This window comes from Cavia porcellus, unplaced genomic scaffold (assembly GCF_034190915.1).
Source record: "Cavia porcellus strain 051 isolate PalLab524CR breed Dunkin Hartley unplaced genomic scaffold, mCavPor4.1 scaffold_29, whole genome shotgun sequence".
Classification (NCBI taxonomy): Eukaryota; Metazoa; Chordata; class Mammalia; order Rodentia; family Caviidae; genus Cavia; species Cavia porcellus.
In genome coordinates, this window is record NW_026947512.1 from 46,221,303 (window position 1) to 46,246,019 (window position 24,717).

The 24,717-nt window shown below is 36.8% G+C and overlaps 1 protein-coding gene across 5 annotated transcripts in view; it reads left to right on the plus strand.

Annotated features, from left to right (window-relative positions):
• Positions 1–24,717, plus strand: part of LOC100735053 (disintegrin and metalloproteinase domain-containing protein 32) — a 125,172-nt gene that overhangs the window by 31,929 nt on the left and 68,526 nt on the right. For all 5 annotated transcript variants that reach the window (XR_010044355.1, XM_063239653.1, XM_063239655.1 and 2 more), the window contains exons 6-9: positions 838–1,015; positions 22,801–22,869; positions 23,990–24,061; positions 24,251–24,417. Coding sequence is in view for 4 of the 5 variants with exons in the window: in XM_063239653.1 (XP_063095723.1) it covers positions 838–1,015; positions 22,801–22,869; positions 23,990–24,061; positions 24,251–24,417 (486 nt within the window). In the remaining variant the exon portion in view is untranslated. The remainder of the gene's footprint in view (positions 1–837; positions 1,016–22,800; positions 22,870–23,989; positions 24,062–24,250; positions 24,418–24,717) is intronic.

Consider the following 24,717-nt stretch of genomic DNA (forward strand, 5'->3'; position numbering starts at 1 on the left):
TAGAGTGTTTGTTGTATCTATGATATATCTCAATTTTAAGAAATATGAAAGCAGAAATTAAATAAGCCTTACTTTTTTCTTAAGGAAATTATCTTCAAAATAAGAGGGAATGTTATATGTAAACAAATAATTACTAACATCATGTTCATATTTTTCCAAATACTATCACTGTCTTGAACTCTTCAACAATTCCTGAGTTTGTTCTTCTCCGTTAGTGTTCTCTAGCTTGTTTTATAATGACCCTCACTTGCATAAACAAATATTTTTCACTGTTTCTTACATGGAATACTGAAATTTAGACCTTAAAGTTGTTTTTTACATAGTTGTGACATAAATATTAACTCACGTTCAGTGAAGGGTAATTACACAGCTCGCTATAACTTTAGAATCTTGATGTTGATTTCTTATTCAGATGGTATATCAATACATTTTATTTCATTGTTACTGCTGTTTTATTTTTATAATAAAATTGCACCTTATATATTTATAAAGGTAATATAGTTTTTTTCAAAAATATTGCTGACCAGAGAAAAATTCATCAAAATTTCCACTGATTATTGCTTTAATCAGACACTGAGTTGAATACCAAGGAAATCATTTGATCATTAAAATGATGTGCTCCTTGCAGTTGATTGGATAATTGATTAGGTGTTGCTTTTGTAAATACAAATTTTGGTTTTGTCAATTCAGGAAGTGATCTATTTCTTCAAAATAAGCTGTTAAAACAGTTTTGAACAAAATACGGTACTCAGAGCACCACATTCTTTTCTTTTGTATTTTGTCAGTTTTATAATAATTTCATTAAAAGCACTTAAGACTTTGTTTTGGATTTTACAGAGGAATACTTCAGTTTGAAAATGTTTCATATGGAATTGAGCCTGTGAAATCTGCAGTTAATTTTCAGCATGTACTTTACAAATTAGGAAGTGGAACCAACAAACTTGGAATTTTTATGAAAAATAGCAGAAACATAAAAGAACAGCCAATGGACAATAACATTTTTATAAATAAAAAAGTGAGTTGTGTATGTTTCATTGCTACTTACAAGGCAGTTATTTTTTCTACGTATTTTAAATGTATTAACCTACTTTGCAGTTGTGGGAAATACCCTTTCCTTATGAATACCTCAATATTTTATGAATTAACAGTTGTCTTGAAACTATATATTATTTTTTCCTTCTTGCAGCAATCTATCACTTAATTCTTAGGACCCACTTTATTTTTGTACCTTGGTGACATTCTTACAACTTCTAAAATTTATGTAGAATATTTCAATATAAATTCAAAAACTCAGTTTCTACTTTTCTCTTTATATGTATTGAAGTTAATATTTTATAAAAGTTATATTCATGTCCATAAGATGCACATTGATTAAATATATATAAATTTAAAATGCCAGTAACAAGATTGGCAGATATGGATGTATAAATTCATCAGTGCATGCCTTACATAACTGTATGTACTGTTATTCATAGAAGCAATTGTAAAGGAGAAAAATTTTATGCCAGCTATGACTGGCATAAACATGTAAACTTAGCTGAATGGAGTGGCATATGTAAATTCTTCTGGTTGTTTTAAATGTTCAGTGCATTATAGTTATCACTGTTCTGCACAGTAGAAGAAAACTTACTTTTAACTTAGTATCTATTGATTCCCTTTTCCCCATCATCCTTTCTCCTCTTCGCTACTCCCTCTAGCCTCTGGTAACAAGCATTCTACACCTAGTGCGAGCTTTTGCAAAATCAGGGGTTTCCGATTTTCTGTGTAAGTGAGGCCACGTGTTACTTGTCTTTCTGTCCCTCTCCTAATGTAATGATCTCTGGTCTGATCCATATCGTACAAATGACAGGGTTTCGTTCTCTTAATGGATGAATAATGTTCCATTTTGTATAAGTACTACATCTGATCTGTTCTTCAGTGGATGTACACTTATGTTGTTTGTATACCTTTGCTTAAGTAAAATTTTAAAATAAGAGACAGAGCCTTGGTCAGGTTTAAAAAGTATTCAATGCAGTGAAGTTCAAATAGCACTGCTTTCTGTATTTCACAGAAGGTGAAAAGCATGGATATTAAGAAGTGACAAGACTATATTCTGAACTGAAAAAGAAATGATGGAATGAAGAAACCTGCATAAATTTAAAAGAAGCTACATAATTCAAGGAAGTTGTTACAGAAATAGCCACAGAAAAGAATTGTTTTTCTAGGCCTGCTGTAATGGTGTGTGTCTGTAATCCCAGCACTTGAGAGGCTGAGGCAGGAGGATCACTGGGAGTTCAAGGCCAGCCTGGGCTACTAAGTGAATTAAGGCCAGCCTGAACTGCATAGCAAAACCCTGCCTTAAAAAGACAATGAATTGTTTTTCTTTCTGTCAAGATCTTTCCTGAGGAGAAAACAATCCTTCATATTTTCTTTGAGTACAAGTCCCTCAAACTTGGCTGCTACCAGCCTGTGGACACCAGGATGATGAGAATCAGCCTGAGACTTTTGCTAGAATTTTGGAAAAAATTGTGAACTGCCTCTGGGATTGTTAAATATAACAGTGAAGCTTGAGGTCACAGGGAGCTTGAGATTGTGGTCATATCTGACACACCGAGAGAACTTGCCTGACACTGGAGCTAGGTAGCACCTAGAGAAATAAGGAGACAGTGCTGAGGAATAGAATGGAAGTGTGAATCTGAGTGTATTTCGGGCTTCTTCAGTATCATGAATCTGTGTGTGTGTGTTTGTGTGTGTGTATGTGTGTGTGTGTGTGTGTGTGTGTGTGTGTGTGTGTATTTGCTGAAACAAGTTTGAGTTGTGGTTTTAGACTTAAAACTCCTGGGTCATGGTAATTACAGTGCTTTCAGATATACTGTGTCTTTAAAACTCATTAACGAACTCTCTTTTCATGTAGTATAATGAAAATGGTGGATATTTCCAAATTACAGAATAAAAGATCAAGTGATAAACAGATTAGAAAGATCGAGGGAAAAGATGGAGAATAATTAACCGCCTACTTTTTCTAAAGAAGTATTTTTTTTTCAATGTAACACTTTAAATGGTGATTGGAGCTGGGTATGGGGTGTACACACAGCTGTAGTCAGAATTATGGTACAGAAGGAGTGCAGGTTCAAGCCAGCCTGAAAAAGGGCTGGGGATGTAGTCAGCACAAAAAAGAAAAGGGACTGATATAAAAGCAGAAAATATTCTTAATTTGAGGAAAAACTTTATATTTTTTTTGGCTTTTTGATTATTTTCTTTAAAACTATTTTTATCAATACTTACCAATTTTACAAAAACTAGGTTCAGTGCACAAAGTATATTCTTTGTTCATTCTTTGTTACCTTTTTCTCATCTAATGTAGTCTGCCTTCTACTTTCATGTCATATTTTTCTGGTTGCATATTAGGGAAAATGAAATATTTGTGTGAGTCTGGATTATTTTACTTACTTTAATGATCTCCAGCTCCATCCATTTTACACATAACATTATTTTCATACTTCCTTGTGTCTGAGTGAAGTCCATCGAGTATATACACCATATTTTTCTTTTCCAGTCACTTGTTGATGAGAATGTAGGCTGATTCCTCACCTTAACTGTAATTTATAAATTTTAAGTGTTCCTTGCTCTTATAAATAATAAATTAAAAAGTATGACCAACTAAATACAGTATTTTTCGAGTACGTTCTGGACTTGAAGTTTAAAAAATGAATATAACATCAGATTTCCTCTAAAATAATTTTAAAATTAGCCACCTAGTTATTTTTTTCATCAAAATCATCTCATTAAGAATAACCTACCTAGTCAGATCTGGTGGTGAGTTCTTGTAATGCCAGCCCCCTGGGAAGCTGAGGTAGAAAGATTGCAAGTTGGAGCCCATCTTGGGCGATTCAGTGTCTCAGTGAGACCCTGTCTCAAAATAAATAAAAATTGGACAGGAGTGTCGCTTAGTGTGAAGGCCCTAGGTTCAGTCCTCAGCACCGAAAAATCTGTGTTGCTTATCAAGTTTGGGAAAAAATTGAGGTACAAGAATTTATTTATAAATTATTTTATCATTTAAAAAAGAATGCATAAGATAGATATTAAAATAGCAGAGCTCAGAAATTGCAGCCTCATTAACCCACTTGGAATTGATTAATTAGGAATTCTTGATATCAGATATTAAGTTAGCAATCTATTTTAGTGAAGCATTAATGAGAAAAAGCAGCCTGACTCAGTTTCTAGTCCTGTCTGTACTCTTTAGTGGTAGGGACAAATATTTTTTATTGACAGGATTCAGAAAAGTTTTTTTTTTTTTGATGGAAAAATACTTAAACTTGCTGGATTTTAATTATTTGTCATATACTAGATTTCTAACCTTTTGTGGAACCATCAGAGTGGGAAGGAAGGACAGAATCAAGTCTTAGTGCGAGTCTGCTCTTTGCCACATACCATGGCTCGTACAATACCTCATGTTCTACTTCTTTAACTTTTTATTTTCTTAAAGTTTTCATTTTAAAATTGTAAGTAACATATATATGACTACTATTAAAAAGCAATGCTCTTAAGATTCCTACTTTCAATAACTGGAAACTAGGTTAATTGGATCAACTCTCATGCTGAAGATATAAAGTCATGCCTAATACAACTATACATATGGAAAAGCAAATATATATATGTATATTTAAAATTAAAAATAGATAACTAAATACCTGATAAGAGTTGCATGTCAGTGGTAAGGATATGTGTAGTGCCAAAGTGACTTTTGCTTCTTTTAATATCCAGGAGAGGGGTGAAGTGTGGAGCTTTCCTCAGAAGTAAAACGAACTTATTAGACAACATTCGATTTCTCTAAATTAGTGGGAATGCTTTATCTCTAAGAAAGTAAGAGAATAGGGCCATGAGTTTGAGATTCCCTGGAGAAAAATTGGAATAATAAAAATACCCCAAAATCATGAAAGAGCTAGCTGCCTGAGTCCAAGAGGTTCCGAACTCCTCCCAGCCAGACCCAAGGCCCCAGTGCTGTCCTACTCCAGGGGTGCACTCTGCCTAGCTGCCTGGGCCCTGGAGGTTCCGAACTCGACCCAGTCAATTATAAGAGGAGCAGTGTTGTGTCCATGCTAGCTGCAAGGAGGATCTGAGCTCTGCCAAGCCCAGTGTCCTAGAGAAATCCAGTCAGCCTCACAGCCAGCCTCACAGGCCACAGAGCAGAAGTCACTAGTGCCATAGTTGGGGGTGTGTGTGTGTGTGTGTGTGTGTGTGCGTGCGCTCTGGTTAGCCACAGGGATATCAGAGGACTGAAGCTCTGCTGAGGGCAGTGTTCCAGTGCAGTCCATCGGGAGGGTGCCTGCCAGCCACATGAGTCCCAGAGGAAAATGGCACAATGAAAGAGCAAGACGCAGTTGCAGTCCTCCAGCTCACCAAGAACTGAGGAGACATTGAAAGGGAAGACACTGGAAATCACACAGCTGAACTTTCTGGAATGGTAACAACTGAAGTAAAGAGACAAATGCTGAGGGTTTAGCTCAGCGGCATAAGCGCCTGCCTTGCAAGCAGGCAGTTGTGAGTTCGATCCCCGGTACCGATAAAAAAGAAAAAGACAAAAAAGAAAAAAAAAAAAGAAACAAGTGCATGAAGCTATAGAGGAAATCAGATCAGAAATAATCTCACAGGTAAAAAATGAAAAGACAAACGTTATGAAAGAAATGCGTATATCTGAAGAAAATATTCATTAAAAATAACATAAGAAAATGATGGAAACCTTGACTGAACAATATAAATATAAGATAGAATTAGAATGCATGAAACAGATCCAAAGTGATATTCAGGAAGTTAAAAATTTCATTGAAAGCTGGCACAACTGCCTGAATGAAGCCAAAGATCAACTCACGGACCTTGAAGACAGGATGGAACCTTACAATCACTAATGAAAAAATCTCTTAAAAATAACAAGGAATCAGAAAACAACAGTTCAACAGTTGCAAGATGATGCAAAGAGAAACAATATAAGACAATATTTCATTGATCAGTGTCTCTAAAACAACCAGTGGGTTACAGAAGAAATTAAAGAATTGGCTCCAGAGAGGAAGATGTGTGCTGCTTAATCTCCAGGATGAACTCATCAAGCTGGCTTCCTGGCATGTACTCAACTGTGCTTATCGTCAGAGGAGCTCAGGGCCTCTGTGTCGCTGAGGATGGCTGTGTCCTTTCCAGGACAGCTCTGGTCTTTGTTTTGAATGTGACTTCTTGGCTCCAATGTAGAATCTTCAGCCTAGCAGCACAGCTCCTTCACCCTGCTGGCATAGACTTTCTAGCTTCCGCTGCTGACCTTTGGGTCTTTCCAGCACAGGCTGTAAGAGACTGGCATGAGTCCTCCTTGTGGGCTCTAGACCTCCAGCTGGACTCATGGGAGGTGTTGTCATGGGCCCTAGGTTTTCATCTGTACTCATGAAGGACATTGCTGTGGGATTCAAGCCCTTGGCTGAATATCCTATGTCTTTTTTTAAAGAAAGCAATTTTTTTTTAATTTAAGGAGAAAAGAAAAAAAAAACAGTGAAAGGGTACAAGTTATACAGATTTACAGAAGAAAAAAATGAACAGTAGGAAATCACTAGTTAATGGATTACATATTGCCATCTTAGAAATAATTGTTCAAGTCACAAAATTAAAGCTTGTAGAGTGGACATTCCAACAATGATACTGCAAACAGTTCTGTTCAATGATCCAATAAAACTCTGTGATATCATTTTCTATCTTATACACTTAAATATACATGCAGTTATATAGTTTAGAGCACTTTCTTTTCCTCTCTTTTGTACAATGACTATTACACATTTTGGGTTTCATTGCTCCCACGGTTCTTATTGCTTTTTTGGAAGAGAGTAAGACCAAATGAGACATAACAGAACAGAATCGGTCAAGTCAAAAGGGTGGACATAATAGATAATATAAAAACATAATACAAGGTGATCAACAATGGTTACCATAATGCCTCCCGCTATCTCTAATAGAATTGCCTATATCATTAATTATAATACAATTGAACAAAACACTAAAGAACAAAACCGACAAAACCAAAACATTGGAGACATTGTAGGTCTTCAAAAGTAGATAAAACGAGAATGGGCATTATAATGAATCTCATTATCTTCTCAGCTGATGCCTAAACTTTCGAACCTGATACTATCCATCAAAACAGAATAGGGGAACATCAGTCAAAAACAAGATGGTGAGAGTAATACAGGGCTTCAAATCGAGATAATAGAAAGTCAAAGTGGGTTACTATATTATATCCTGCTATTTTTTTCCTTTTAATTAAGCGGATAAAAATAAAAAAATAATGGAGTGGAGATTGAGAAAAAAGAGGGCATAACAGCGAAACAGCGCAGATCAAAACATAACCATTTAAGCAGAATAGTGTTTCACCACCAGATAATTCCAACCCAAAAGTAGTTACCATATTGACTCTTTCCTTGAAGTCCTTGAGTACAACTTCATATACTGTAGCATTAAGTATATCAAAACAATGTAAAACCATTTAAGAGAATGACAGCATTACAGAGTATTTAGAATCGACTAACAGAAAATGAACAATGGTTTCTGTATAATCTCCTTGTCTTTAAAAGGTTTTTGCTTATACTATCGTACATAATAAAATCCAATCAGATACAACCTGTTTAGACCATTGGAGACAGAAGAACAAAAGCTAGATGAGACTTCAAAACAAGATGATACTAAATCAGTGTTACCTATTAAGTTGTCATTTTCTCCAAAATAGCTGTTCCTATCATCCAATCTTCTCTGTCTCATTTCTGTTGAGCTCTTTTTCTGTCAGTAGCTGTCAGTTTGTCTTCTTCATTTTGTTCTCTGCTCCATTCGTTGTGGCCTCCCTGCCACTATTTCTGGGTTCTTTGTATTTTTCTTTTTTAGAATATCCTGCAATATTTTCTGTAGGGTTGAATTGGTGGTTGCAAATTTCCCCAGTTCATCTTTATCCTGGAAGCACCTTGTTTTTCCATCAATTTCCAGGGACAGTTGTGCAGGATATCTCAATCTTGGCTGGAGATTATTATCTTTCAAAGCTTATATTATTTCCCCCCACACTCTTCGTGATTTGATGGTTTGTACAGAGAAATCTGCTGTAATTCTGATGGGTGTTCCCTTGTAAGTGGTCTGTTTCTTGTCTCTTATAGCTTTTAATATTCTGTTCTTGTATTGAATTTCTGGAATTTTTATTATTATATGCCTATGTCTTTAGTGTTGTGGATAGATTTCCTGTGTTAACTCTGCATGACCTTCATAAAGTAATATTATAAATTCCATGTCCTGATTTTAATTGTTCTCCTTACAACCCCTGACTACAGCAACCCCCTAGCTAACCTTATCAAAAAGAGGAAAGACAAACTTTAGATCCATGCAATAAGATATGAAAAGGGTGAAATCACTACAGATCCTGCAGAAATATAGAAGATCAATACCTACTTTGAAAACCTTTACTCTCATAGATTGCATAACACAGAAGAAATGGACAGATTCCTAGAAATGTGTGAATTACCAAAGCTGAACCAAGAAGATGTAAACCTGCTGAATAATCCAATTTCAGATAATGAAATTGAAAATGTAATTAGAACCTTACCAACAAAGAAAAGCTGAGGTCCTGATGGATTCACAAGTAAATTCTATAAGAAATTTAGAGAAAACTTAATGCCAACACTCTTCAAACTTTTCAATGAAATACAAAGGGAAGCAAGTCTTAACTCATCCTTGGAAGTATTACCCTAATACCGAAACCAGAGAGAGACCCAACCAAAAAAGAAAATGACAGGCCAATCTCTCTAACAAGAGTAGATGCAAAAATCCTCAGTAAAATACTGGTGAACAAAGTGCAACAAGTCATCAAGAGAATTATACACCATGGTCAAGGGGGATTCATCCTAGGAATTCAGGGATGGTTCAACATAAGCAAATCAATAAGTGTAATACACCGTAGCAGCAGAGCCAAGGACAAGAATCATATGATCATCTCAATAGGTGCAGAAAAAGTTTTTGACAAAATTAAAGCTTGTAGAGTGGACATTCCAACAATAAAACCACAATTACAAACACACTCAACCACCTTATCTTTTTTTTTTTTTTTTTTGTCTTTTTGCTTTTTATCGGTACCAGGGATCGAACTCACGACTGCCTGCTTGCAAGGCAGGCGCTTATGCCGCTGAGCTAAATCCCCAGCCCCTCGACCACCTTATCTTTGACAAAGGGGCCAAACATGTGCACTGGAAGAATGATATTCTCTTTAATAAATAGTGGTGGGAAAACTGGCTTTCCATATACTGAAAACTAAAACGAGATCCATGCCTATCACCATGTTCTAAAGTCAAAATGAATCAAAGATCTAAATTATAAAATAGAAACCTAAATCTGCTGGAAGACAAAATAGGTAGAAATCTTGATGACATAGAAGTAGGCAGAGAGTTCATGAATAAAAATCAAACTCCATAGGAAATAATTCCCAGAATCAACAACTGGGATCTCATCTTATTAAAAAGTTTTTGCATGTCAAAAGAAATCTCCAGCAGAGTTAAAATAAAACCCACAAATTGAGATAATACCTTACTCAACTGTCCCTCAGACAAAGGACTTCTATCTAAAACATATAACAAACTTAAAAAAATCAGGCCCCCAAAATTCAAGGATCCAATCAAAATATGGCCGTCTGAGATGAATACACACTTCTCAGATGAAAAAATACAAATGACAAATATATGAAAACATGTTCAACATCATGGTCATTTGGGAAATGCAAATTAATACTGAGATTCCATCTCAAGAAAGAATGGTGAAGATCAAGAAACCAAGCAATAGCAAATGCTAGAAGGGGTATGGTGAAACCAGAACTCTTCTGCACTGTCAGTGGGAGTGTAGACTGGTGAAATCACTGTGGAAATCGGCGTGAAGACTACTCAAAAAGCTAGGATTAGAGATTCTATTTGACCCAGCTGTCCCACTTCTGGGCATTTCCCCAGAATAATTAAAAACATATCACAGTGATGTATGTGCATCCATGTTTATAGCAACACAGTTTGTAATAACCAAATCATGGAAACAACCCAGCTGCCTGTCAAGCAATGGATAAAAATGATGTGGTGTTTTTATACAATGGAGTACTACTGTGTTATAAAGAAAGATTACATTGAGAGTTTTATAATTAAATGGGTGTGACTTCGGACCATACTCATAAGTGAAATGAAGCAAACTCACATGTGTAAATACTATATTGTCTCTCTAATGTAAGAAACTGGAAAAGTATATGTGATCCAAAATCTACCATAAATACTGTGTAAGGGTAAAGAAACTGCTCAAAGAGGAAAAGTAATGGGGTAGGGGGAGGGATGAAGGAAGGAAAAAGGAAAAGACCTAAGTTTGTATGTGTATGTAAGAGAGCTAAAATGACTAAACTGCTAATTGTATTAATTACTAAAAAGGAACTGTTAATATTAATATGATTAGATCAATTTTACATGTCTTTATTTTAAGCAGCCCTTTGTAGGTAACAATATGCAATCTTACAGCCATTGTGTTACTGTATTGGGTTTGTTGTTGTTTGTCTCTTTTGCTTTTCATTTTTCTTTTCTATGTTTTTTTTTCTTTGAATAAAAAAAGAAAAAACTATCAAGTGGAGAGAACAGACAAAACTACAAAGTTAAGTGGAAGATTAAATTAAAAAATGGTAGAGGTTATAGGTAACATCTTTTAATACTTTAATTAAAAGACATATTTTCATTCAAAATAAAAATAACGTAAATGTTTGTTTTTGAAAACACAGACCTGTAAAACAAGGGTTAAAATTAAAGTTAGAAAAAGACATAGACAGTATACCGAAGAGCTCATATAGTCACATTGAGATTGATGGTTTTAGTTGCAGTACAAAGAACTCTCCAAGGTAAAGAGGAGTAGTTAGCCATGAGGAAAGGTTCATTTTGCTACAATAATGAAGAGCCTTAAATATACCAGTGACAGAACTGTGAGGAGGAATGAAACAATCCATGACCACATTGGGAAAGTTCACCTTGAACCTCAAATGACAGTTGTCTTAGTGCAATTGATGAGAAGTGGACAAAATTGATAAGGACAGGGATGTTAGTATTCTTAATTTGTGAATATAATATTAAGTGATAAGGATATATAGAATATATATTTATACATGTATTGGTACAAAATACTATATATATGTGTGTGTGTATATCATACACTTGAAATATCAGCACTCTCAGAGACTGGGGCAGGAGTACCAGTAAGCTCAGTTTTGGTCTGAAAAACTTAATGACTTAATGAGACCTTGTACTAAGACAATTTGTTTCTTCATTTTATTTTCTGTGCAGAAGCTTTTAAATTAATATAATCCCATTTGTTGATATTTGATGTTATTTCTTGTGCAGTTGTGTTTCCATTCAAGATGACCTTACTAATGTCTATATCTTCAAGAGTTTTACTTATTTTGTATTCCACAAAATGGTTTAATTAGGTCTTTGATTCATTTTGACTTAATGCATGGCAAAATGTTTCTAGATTCAGTCTCTTTCATGTGTTAACTAGTCTTCCCAGTATTACCTGTTAAAAAGGCTTTCTTCCAACCTCTGCTCTGTTCTACTAGTGTGCCTGCCTGTCTGTCTCTGTATCAGTACTTCGGTGTTTTCATCACTGTAGTTTTATACTATAGCTTCAACTCCAGAATTGTGACGCCTCCTTCTTCTTTTTGTTGCCAGGATTGCTCTTACTATTCTGGGTTTCTTTTGGTTTTGTATAAATTTTAGGATTATTTTTTTAGATCTTTGAGGAAAACTGTTGGTATTTTAATAGAGAATGGGTTAAATCTAGATATTGATGTTGATACTAGGGCCATTTGGACAATACTGATTCTGCCTATCCGGTAGCCAGGCATATCTTTCTATTTTCTGATGTCTTCTTCCATTCCCTTCTCCAGAATATTTTAGTTTCCACTATACAGATATTTCATTTCCTTGGTTAGGTTAATTCCTAAGTTTTAAATTTTTCTTGAAGTGATTGTGAATGGTATTATTTTCCTAGTTGCTTTCTCAGTGAGTTCATTATTAGTATACAGATATACAGTTGATTTTTGTTTCTTGATTTTGTATCATGTTACATTGATGAATTTCTTTATCAGTTCTAGGAGTCTTTTTGGTGGAATGTTTAGGGGGTTCTATGTAAAGGATAATATCTTCTGTGAGGGAAATGATTTCACCTCTCAACTTGGGCTTATGTTTCATTTCATAGAATCATAAGATGCTCTTTAATCAGAATTTAAAATAGTCATTTACCAACTGTGGTAAAAATTATCAATTTTTTTTCATATGAGATGGCCACAATTTTTATTAATTTTTATGCCATCATGACTACAATGTCATCTCGAAACTGAAAAAAGGAAAAAAAATGTGCATAAGGAAAAGTGTCCAGTTAACAATGAACAATTGAATATTTTTTGGTAAGGAAAGCATGTCAGTTTTCAAAGATTAAAATATGACAGGCACTTCATATGCAAAAATATCTTGCCAAATTTGATCAAAGACTGTATTATAAAGATAGAAATAAAAAATATTTTGTCAACAAAATATTTTAAAAATATAGTACTGCTCACATGGACTCTTAAATGTAGTTATATGTTAGGAAATCTGTTAACAAAAATCAGAACCATTTACTGATAGTGATTTAATTAAGAAATATATGGAATGTGTGGTAGATGTAGAGGAAAACTGAGTTTTCTAAAATTAGTTTTTCTCATCCATATATGTCCAAGTGAATTTAAGCAGAATTAAAAGAGTCTATAAAGAGAGATTTGTAGAGGAAATGTACTGATTTCAAATTTCATGCTTTAGATATAGATAAAAGTAGTTAAGTTACCCTTACGACTCAACTTTCCATTTTTATTAAAGAAAGTGCTAACAGATATGTTACCGAAGAAATGATTTCTTTGGTGTTATTAAAAGATAACTGAAAGTTTGACTTGTAGGGAGCAGTGAAAATGACATGAAAGTGATTTTATTTAACTTTTGTCAAAAATATGTGGCATAACTACTGATTGTGCCTAGTACTGATTTATGAAAAAAATTTTTTAAATCGTTGGAAGAGTCAGCTCACATTTAATTAAATCACTGCCTTGTACTGAGAAAATCTATTTGTGAAAGCATTAAAAATCAATGTTGTTATGTAAGTCATCATTAAAGCTGTGGATTTCTCGATTTGGTAGGGATACAGGGGATGGAACTCATGACCTTGTGCTTGCCAAGCAGGTGTTTGTTCCGCTGAGCTAAACCCCTAACCCAGCAGCGAATTTCCTAAAGTCCAAGGAATTCAATTATTGTCAATTCCAGGACTTTCTTAAAAGTAAGGATGCTGTTGATGGGGACATGATTTACTTCTCTAAAGTAAGGTAGCCAAGTCAGAGGAAAGTACTGCAAAGATTTATTTATTTACTTATTTTTGAGATAGAGTCTTACTGTGCAGTTCATTCTGGCCTTGAACTCACTCTGTAGCCCACACTGGCTCCAAACCCACGGTGATCCTCCTGTGGAGCTCAGCCTCCCGAGAGCTAAGGTTATAGGCATGCACTACTATGCCTGTCTCCAGAAAAGGTTGTTTGATGTGGCAAATGAAATCAAGTCATTTATGGAAGCATAAAGACAAGTGTGCCAAAATTTGAAGATGAAAAATAGCTCTCAGATTTACCATTTTTGATTGGTTGGACTAATCTTTTGAATGGTTAACATACATCTGTAAAAGGAAAAATCAATTTATTTCTACTGTGTTTCAAATTATAACACTGTAAGCAAAATGAAACAGATTATGCCTAGCTCAAGTCACTTGCAAATAATTTTTCACATGTGATGCTTTAGCTAACACATAGCTCAGGGGACAGTGAGAAACATGCAGCTTTGTTCTTGTGTTTTAATTCAGAAATCTAAGACTAGGTTTCAAGATTTCTGAAAAGTATGATTAGTTTTTTTGCTATGATTGTGACCATTTTCATTTCAGCCTGCATAAATACATCACCTGTGAGTTTTGAGATGGAACATACTGACTTGCATTCAGATACTCAACTCAAATAAAAACAGGTCATTTTTTTACTAGACTTCTATGAGACTTTCCTTCTCAGAGAAAAATATCCCTTGATCCACAAGTGCTGTAGTCAGGTTTTAAAGGGATTAGACTTAATACAGAACATATTACTCATAGGATTATTTTATAGTATTCACCCAAAGAATCAAATGCAGAAGAGTGCAGGAAAACTGTCCACACACCAAGACCCAAAGAATCTAGCTGAGGGCCTAGAGGTCTAGAGGATCTAGCTGGGGCCCTAGAGCCCACGACAGTGTCTCACACAAGTCTGTACCAAAGATCTTTGCTGGGAAGGCCTAAAGTTTTTGGTCCTCTGACACGAGAGAGATAAAAAGAGAGAGAGAAAACAGAAGGAAAAGAGGCCATTATTGCAGGTATGAGAGGGCTGCTGAAGAGACGCAGGCACCCTCTGAAGGAATCAAAGAAAAACTATGGGCTTTATTTGGAATTGACAGGGACTGAGTTAAAGGGTTGGGTGGAATGACACACTGAGAGCTGATTGGGGGAGCATTGACACATACAAAAGTGGGATGTTCAACTTTGGGCTTGCGAGAACGTGAAAGTGCGTGCTGAAGGGAAGCATTGTCCACCACCCAAGGGAGGTGTTACCCAGAGCCATGTTGACTACCACATGGGAAGAGCCCGTCATTCACGTCTTTTGGTTGTTAAGAGGTGACATGTCTCTAGCTACTTCCTCCTGAACAGGGGTGTCGCAGTAGGGACTGTGATGCGGTGAGGAATGACAAGCAGCTCCCATGTAGAGGCTGGCCTGGGGTGTTCTGTCATGACCAGTTCTCTAGCAGTGAAAGCTTGTATCCTGGTTTGGATAAACCTCAAGAGGAGTTTAAAAACATGATGCTACAAGCAAGAAAAAGCAATTGTGATTAAAGGACCTATGATAGGTATTCCTGTAGGTCCCCATGAATCTAGGGAGGGTCACCAGGAGGACCATGGGGTTGTGTTATACCCCTTGAGACTTTTTCAATGTTTCCTGTGAACGGTCAAGGCTAGTGAATTTGTTCCTTGCCTATACCTGACTGGTTTACGAAGAAACAACATTCTTCTCCCAAAGTGCCACAGGTACCACCTCTCTCTGCCATCAGTGCATCGAGGATGCAGTGGTTTTGGAGCACTGCTGCTGTTACTAGAGAGGTGATCTGCTCTTGAAGTGAGTCCATAGTGCTGTATACGTCTTAAATGAAGGTTTTTAAATCATAAGACAACTGATACAGAAGTAAGCACCCATTCCAGCTCCCCCAGTCTCATGCCAATAGCTGAGATGATGCCAATCCCTGTGAGGATTGGGGCTACAGCCCTGGATGATCTGTGGTACACTGGGTGAGGATTAATCTGTAGTCTGCATGACTTCGGAGTTTGCAGTGTCACTTGTAGGGCCACTACAGCCAACGTGTGGGAGCCCTGCCATGTGGAAGAGACAGGTGAATGTTCTAGGCCCACAAATAATTGTCCACAGGGAGGGCCTTGAGGGCTAGTGATGTTCGTTATATCTTGTACATGAGTGAGTGGCTCAAGAAACCCCACCACAGGTCCGAGTGAAGGATACAGGAGAGACTTTTTAACCATAACTGTCCTGGTGCTAAAGTTAGAGGCCCAACAATTTGTGCTTGTGCATATGTTTGAAGGGCCAGTATCTCCTAGGTGACTGGACATGCCATCTATGAATCCTGTGGTAGGGGCAGGCAAAGCCAGCAGTCAGAAAGGGAGCTGTGTTAGACCCCTGGAGGACACTTGTAAGAAGTGGTACGTGCTGCTGAGGAGCTGTGATGTGAGCAGGAAAACGAGCACGGCGCAAGCGCGAAGATGACGGAAAGAACTTCAGTGGTGTAGACCACAGGTCAGGGAGTAACTTCTGTAGTATTAAGAACATGTGGTTTTTGTAAGAGGTAGGTACCTGGTGTAGTTGAAATCCCCATGTTTGGCTTTTGGGGAGCACTGGTGAGGTTTGTGAGTCCCTGATGGTGACATGTAACATCTAAGGGCAGGTATACTTGCTGTCCATGTGATGTTAATATATGATTATCATGATTAGTCCAGAATCCATGTTCAGGTGAGCCTATGGATTCACATTTCCAGTAAGGCCAGTGGTGGCAACTTGCATCATATCAGGATGAATCCTATGGGTTTTATGGACAGAAACAGAAGTTTCTGTTGGTCATAAGTATAGTATCACTGTATAGAAGAGTTTCTCTGTGAGTTGCTACAGAAATATAGGATCTCAGGTCCCTCTCAAGAATTACCTATGTGGCTACCCTTACACAAGTGCTTCCTCTTATTACTGTAGTTTTATTATGAAGTTTGAAATAGAACTGTGAGTCCTCCACTTTTTATATTTTAAGGATTTTTTTGTTTTTATAATCCCTTCCAATTTCATATGAATTTAAGGGTATTTTGTTTATTTCTGGTGAAAAATATATTTATGTAAGGATCACATGGAATCTGTAGATCAATTTGGGAATTATTCCTACCATAATAATATTAAGGCGTCCTTTCTTCTTCTTTGTTGTCGTTGTCGTCTTCTTCTTCTTCTTCTTCTTCTTCTTCTTCTTCTTCTTCTTCCTCCTTCTCCTCCTCCTCCTCCTCCTCCTTTTCTTCCTCTCCACCTTCTCCTCCTGCTCTTCTTCACCGTCCTACTTTTTTGATATTTGTCTTAGTTACTTTTTACTCATTACTGAGACAAAATACCTGAAGCCCAAAGTTGGGAAAGGAAAGGTTTATCTTACAGTTTTTGGAGGTAGTTTTGGAGGTAGCCACACTCAGTTGGCTCTAAGGCAGGCAGGCATGGCTGGGCCACAGTTCATGGCGGCTGCAAACAACAAGCCGGAACCAGCAAAGAGAGCAAGACACACTTTCTTCCTGCCATTACATCACGTCCTGGCTCCACCCCTAGGTGGGTGTAGCACTAACACCATCAATCCGAGCACTAGACAGTGCAAATGCACAAATGCACAATGCAAACTCATGAGGCCTGGGGGACACAGACATAAACCATGACAATATTTTACGTCAGGGTCTCACTATATAGTTCAAAATAAACTTGAGCTTATTATATTTCTAAGGCTAGCATCAAACTCAAAGTGATCTTTCTGCCTCAGCTTCCTGAGTGCCAGGATTACAAGTGTGTGGCACCTTGCCCACTAACGTTAAATCTTTTAATCCATTAGCAGTTTGTGTTTTCATTTAATACTAGTGTCTTCTTTATTCCAACAATACTGTAGTTTTCTCTTTTTTATTTTAAAGAGAATAAAACAAAACCCAATCAAATCAGAACAGAATAACGCATGCAACACAGGACTTCAAGACAACAGGAAATCAACAGTGGTTACCATATGTCTTTTGTTTTCTTTGAAATAGTTGCCCATACCTTCACACACAATGAATTCAAACAAGACAAAGTAATAAAAAACCAATCAAAACAAAAGAATGAAAGCATTATGGGACTTCAAAACAAGACAGTAGGAAACCAACCATGGTTACCATAATGTCTCCTGTTTTCTTCAAAATAGCTGTCCATACCGTCACACATATTGAAATCAAATAATAGGAAACAGACTAAACCCAATCAAAAGAATGAAAGCATTATGGTACTTCAAAACAAGATAATAGAAAGCCAACAATGATTACTATAATACATCCTGTTATGTTCAAAATAGCTGCCCATACCATGAGACATAGCAAAATATGACAAAACAAGATAGAACAAAACCAAACTTAATAAAAATGGTGAAAATGATAGAAGAGTTCAAGACAAGACAATGAGAAATTAACAGTGCTCACTACCTTCCCCTCCTAAGTGTTTACTCCCCTATTACTTTCATAATATTTATTTGTGCTTTTTGGATCCCACTAACTCCTTCTGTTTTTTATTTTTAGGGGTCACCCATATGAGTTCAAACCATTTTGCACATAAACATGATCTCCAGTTGCATCCATTTACTTATAAGAACCTCAAGATTATCCTACTTTATAGCTGGATAGCTTTTCTTTGAAAGTACCATGTCTTTCTTATCCATCCTGTGGTTGATGGGCAAGTTACCCCTGTGTCTTTCTGGTCTCCTGTCACATGCATCAATTGTTTTCTCTTCTTTGATTTTCAGTCTTTGAATTTCCTTTCAAGTTAAATGTGTTTCTTGTTGGATCTTGTTTCTTGATCCACTCTCCCTGTTTCTTGCTGTTGGTAAATTGAGGACATCCACATTAATGGTTAAACTATCTTGAATTGAGTTGATTCATCTTTGTAATGCTATTCTCCCGCTGTTGGCTCTCTCTTTTTCCCTTATTCAGTTGCCTGTCCTATTTGGTGATCCTCCTCTGATGCTGTTTCTGAAACTGTTGTCATCTTTATCTCTCTAGAGTACCCTTTAGGACACTCTGTGGGGTTGGTTTGGTGGTCATGAATTTACTCAGTTCTTTGTCATGGAAGCATCTTATTTTCCATCAATTTTCAAAGATAGTTTTGCAGGGTACATCAAACTGGGTTGGAAGTTATTTTCTTTCAGGACTTGAAACATTTCACTCTAAACTCTTTTTGACTTGCTGGTTTATGTTGACAAGTCTGCTGTGATTCCAATTGGTTTTCCTTTATAGGTGATCTGTTTCTTTCCTCTAAAACCTTTTAATATTCTGCTCTTGGGCTGAATTTCTGGGATCTTGATTATGTCTGGGTGTAGATTTACTTTGGTTATAGCTAGCTGGAGTTCTGTATGCCTGACTTATCTGATACCATATCCTTTCCCCATGTTTGAAAAGTTTTCTGATATTATTCTGTACATAGTCTTTTATTTCATTATGTCGACCCCTACTTCTTTGCTGATACCTGTCATTCATAAATTATTTTTGTTTGCATCATCTTACAGCCATTGAATTGTTATTTCCTGGCTCCTTGTTATTTTCAAGAGATCTTTCCTTTCATGATCACTAACTGAGATCCTGTCCTCAAGCTCTGAAAGTCCATCTTCAGTCTCTTTCAAATGGTTTTGGCAGCTTTCAATTGACTTTTTAATTTCCTAGATATCTCTTTGAATCTGTTTCATGCATTGTAATTCCTTTCTATATAGTTCATTCAAGATTTTCATCATTTAACTATGCTCTTTTTTTTACCTATGTCTTCTCTAGACACGCAAATCAATTCTTTAATTGTGTTTGTGATTTCTTCTTTTACCTGAGACATTGTTTCTGATCTGATTACTTCTCATGAAGCTGTTCCTTTACTTCAGTTGCTATCCTCTTGGAGATTTCAGGTGTATAATTTTCTTCCATAACAGTATTTCCAGACTTGTTTTGTGTGGGCTGGATGTCTGAGATTGCCTTTTGCTCCTTTGCCTTGTCTTTCTCCTGGTTCCTTCCAGCAAGCTGGTTGTGGGGGTCCCGGGCATTTCCCACTTTGGCTGCCCCTCCATGGTGTTGGGGAACGGGAGAGGCACCTGGGTTTCTCTGACCCCTAGTTACAGGGAGGTAGCAGGGCATGGAGCAGGCTTCTCCAGACTCATGCAGCTACCCTGAGGCTTCCTCCAATGACCGGGTGTGCATGGGGGTGGGGCTATTTCTCTCAGCCTGCGTGTGTACACTGGGACTCCTGTGATGGTGGTAGGCACACAGGGATGTGTTTGGCTGATTCTCCTGGTGGACAATGGTTGCCCGAAGGAAGCAAAGGTGTCCGATGGTGGCCTGTGGTGCACAGGGCTTATTTGACTGCATATTCCTGCTCACTCTGGCTGCCTATAGGAAGTCTTCTTGGTATTTCTTTTGTATCCTTTTGGTAGTTATGCTTAGGGTCCTCTGTGGTTTGTTGTCTTATTTTGGGAAATTCTGTGTTTCTGTGTTGTCTTGGATTGGAACTGTAAAATGTTAAGCCACCTGCTGTTATCCTGTGAGAGTGAGAAGAGCTCCTGTATACCTAGCCCATTTACTTTTTTTTTGCTTTGTATATGTATCTTTAGGTTCATGGATTTTGTTTTCAGCTGTATTGTCTACTTTTTTTTAAATGAAAAAAGAAAAAATAGTAAAACCTATGATACAGATTTCCAAAACAGAATATTAGGAGATTACCAAAGGTTAATATGTTGAGTATTGTTGTTCTTAATTTTTGGAAGGGAGGGTCTGGTGTTTGAGACAGGGCATCCACCATTAGCCCAGGCTGGCCACAAACTCAGCAGTCCTCCTGCCTCAGCTTCCTGAGTGCTGTGATTACAGTCATCGTGCCCAACCTTTCCTTGTTTCTTTCTATAGAGAGCTCTTCCCAGTGGAATCAAAGAAGTTTATATTTATAATCGCAAAGGAAAGTTACTGGAATCCTAATGAGTTAATTCCAGTCTACCACTTTCAGTGCAACTCCTGGCAAGAATAGACACTAAGATATAACATAGCTTGAGGCTGGATCCCTGCTAACAGTATGGAGTACAGCTCTCCATCCTGCCGGCTCACACATGTTTTGGGAGTCCTAGGGCGGGGAAACACTGTCACCTAGCTCAAAGACTGCACATCAGCACCTCAGCTAGACTGATTTGCATTGATTGAAGCCAATTGAAGGGATAAGGAAAAGTGCAGGCCAGCTTTGGATATATCAGTATGTGGAGGGAGGGTCTGGTTTATCCAAAATGGAGATAATTGCTCTTTTTTCGGGAAAGTTGGCCAGATGGTCTGCCACACTTTCTTGCCTTTTGCCATTTGCTTTTTCTTTTCTTTTTGATGTAGGTATTTATTTCTGTAAACTTATTTTTTAGAACCGTGTTTGGCATATCTCATAATCTTAAAGCAGAATTGTATATTAAAATTAAAAGAGGTTCATCTTTCATATATAAATGCATAGTAAATCAACTATGTCTTCTGTCCTCGCACCCATCAGACTTGTGAAACTTTTAAAATACCAAGTCGTGGCCAGGAAATAGAACAAGAGAAGTTATCTCTTGGCACTTATGGATATTCATATTGATAAGTAATTATAAAAATAATGTTTCATTCTTTAGCAAAGTACAAGATAATGCACACTTTATGGCCCTGAAATTTCAGGGAATAGAAACATGTACTAAGTGCAGTAACTGAAGAAACTGGATGCAAGAAATGCCTGGTCTAGCTGAACTGAGCCCACTGGACCTCAGTGAGATGGTAATACTCAGTACTCAGAATGGGACATTTGAACACAGGGCTAAGAGGTGGTCATTGGGTTAGGCCCTGATGCAATAGATTAGGATACAGACTCCACAATGAGGAAAACTCTGTAAAGGCAAGCAGAAGATGGTCAGCTTCATGCCACAAAGATACCTCAGAAGAAACTGTCTGTGATGATACTGGTCTCAAACTTCTAATTTTACAACTCTGTGAAAAACTTGCTGTTATTTAAGCCACTGTGGTCTATAGTACTTTATAGTGGTAGCCCTAGTACCCTACTGTACCAGCCCACAGGAAGTGCCAAGGGAGTCCGTCAGTCCAAAGTAAGAACACCTGCAGGACTTACTGGACGCTATTGCAGCTCTGCCTTGGTCTCCACGCCTCCTTATACACGGCCTCCGGTGAGCCTGGAGAGAGAGTGTAGACTCTTCAAAGGCATTTGTGAACTCATGTCTAGCCTTGGGTTTGTGTGTCCCTTTGTAGATTTTCCAGCACATGTAAAAGATTTTCAGTGTCACTATTTCTCCACACATAGCCTTCCCCGGCTTTCCTTCCAGGACTTCTTATACCTGGTGCTTGTGTTATCTCCTGCTCCAGGTAGTAGCAGTTATCAGATTTACCTTTAAATGCTTTTCACAGACTTCCTAGGAATCTCCCTCCATCCCTGTGAAAGTTCTGATGTAGAGCACATCCTTCAGGGAAACAGTGAACAGTGGGAAACAGCCTGTAAATTCCATGATAATAGCTTTAATAAAGACCTTTCAGTAATTCTTTGGGAAGATAGCTCGAAGTGGAACAGCTGGGTCAAATAGAATTTCTGGCTTTGATGTTTTGATTTTTGAAAAATCTCCATACTGATATCTATAGTTGTGCTAGCAACAATACATAAAAGTTTCCCTTTTCCCCTTGTCAGGACTTATTACTATTTGATTTCTTAATGGAAAACATTCTTAGAGAGTGAGATAGAATTTTAGTGTTATTTTGATTTGTATTTCTGTAATGGCCAGTGACACAACATTTTTGCATGTATTTATTGGCAATTTGTACACAGTGACCTGTGCATAGTCATGTTTATATAGTAGCACAACTCATACTTCTAGAAATGGTGTACATGTCTATCAATAGATGAATCAGTAAAGAAAATGATATTTATACACAGTGGACATTTATACACAGTGATATTTATACACACTACTCAGCCACAGAGAGGGTCAACTTGAGTCATGGTAGGAAAGTGGATGCACTTTGAGATCATAATATTGAGTGAAATATATCAGACATTTAAGTTCGACTATCACATGATTTATCTTAAATGAGAAACTCAAAATATAAATGAGGTATAGGGCAAAATAAAGGATAGTAGGAAAGAGGGAGATGGATCTTTTGCAAAAAGGAAGGGGAACCAAGACATAGAGAGATGGGGGAGGGAAGGAGAGAGTGTAAGAAAAAGAATTACGATGTGTTTTGTGTGTATACCAGTCCCCATAATGCGTGCAATCATTGCACACTAAAAACTAAACAAAATGAAAGACTTCAGAATAAACAAATTATGAGAAATTTCAAATTTTACATTCTGTTTTTTTTTAGGTAAAACCACAAGTTCAAGACCTATTTCCTCTTTATCTAGAAATGCATATTGTGGTGGACAAAGCTTTGGTATGTGTTCTCCTTTCTCACTGGGTTTAAACTAGCTGTAAATGGACAATTATGCCTAGCAAGAGGGCAATGGTAAAAATCCGTTTTTCTTGCTGGCTTATTAGAGCATATAGTACAAACAGTGGGAACAGCCAGCTTCTGGTGTTTGGAGCATGTCCTATAATAAATGTGGGGTGCAACTGTTGATACTACCATTAGCTTGAAGTGCTAAAAAATACCAGTGAAGCAGACTTTTGAGTGGAAAATAATCAATTTAGTTCTGGCTGTGAGTTTAGCTTTGAAGGACTTCAAGGTCCTTTGGAGAAGTATACTATAGAAAATTAGTGCATAGGGGCTTTGACGTCATTGTAATCCAGAATTTATTCAGATTGTAACACATCTGTACACATCAATTGTGTGTGCTTGTGTGTGCATGTTCATGTGTGGTTTTAGGTGACAGTGCTATGTCAGTATTCTTGTGCACCAAAGCATTATCCAGATCAAAAGCACCATAGCCACAAGGCTGTCTTCACAGCTTCACCCGTGGCCTCTCCCCTTATCAATCCCGTGCCCACATTGAGAAGAGGAATGAACTAAGCTGCTTGTTTTTATAATTTTGCAAGTTGGCATAAAGTTATCCTGCAGTGTTCCCTTTTGAGATTTTCAACAGTGTAGTTCTCTTGAAATATTATTCAAGTGATTCCATATATAAACACTTCATTTCCCTTCTATTGCAGAGTAATATTCCATGGAATGCATGTGCTACATTTTTAACCATTTAATCACTTTAAACATGTTGATTTGGGGTATTACAGACAAACATACATACTGGGAATGTCCTTTGCACTTGTTTGTGTGAGCATCGGCTTCTATTTCTTGTGATAAATGCCCAGCTGTGTAAAAGATGGGCCATGTAGCAAGTCCAGTAATATTTTTATAAGACAGTGTCAAACTGTTTTCTAGACTGACCGTACCATTTTACATTACCATCAAGACTCCAAGTGATCTACCTTGTATTCCTTTTTATTTGCTAATGTTTAAATTTGAACTATTCAACTGTAGATCATCCAGTAGATGAAGAGTAACTCTCAAAATGTTATATAGCAAACTATTTAAATGTAAAATTAATTCTGTTTTACAGTATGATTATTTAGGCTCTGATAGCACAACCATTACAAAGAAAGTCATGGCAATGATCAACCTTGTAAATTCAGTAAGTATTTTCCTTGTTTACATCAGATGTTTTAGTTTTGAAATTATCATTTTTATTTTCTTGAGCTGGTGTTTATTAATAATTCATCTATATAAATTGAGTATAAATTTATAATAATAAAATAATTTTTAGATTATTATAAAGTGACATAAAGATTGATTTCCCATATATTTATTTTTTATTACTTAGGTGTTTACACAACTTAAAGTGACTGTTGTGCTGTCATCATTGGAGTTGTGGTCAGATAAAAATAGGATTTCTACAATTGGTGAGGCAGATGAATTGTTGCAAAAGTTTATTCACTGGAAACAGTCTTATCTTACCCTAAGAGCTCATGATGTTGCATACCTATTCGTGTAAGAATAATGTTTCGGTATCCTAGAAAGAACATACAGATCTGTGATAATGATGTAGATTAATTTAGCATATATTCTTTATGGCTGTGTTTCATATTTTACTTATTATCAAGTAAGTTTCATATTTTACTTATTATCAAGTCTTATGGTCTCTTTTTTAGTGTCAGGCAATAAAAAAATTACCAATGTTTATTACTAAGCTTGTCAAACTTTTATAAATGAAAGACATTTAAATTTGAAGAGGTTAAGCCATCTCAGAATGGTTGTCTCCAATGCAGTAGATGCATCTAGGGTTTGAAT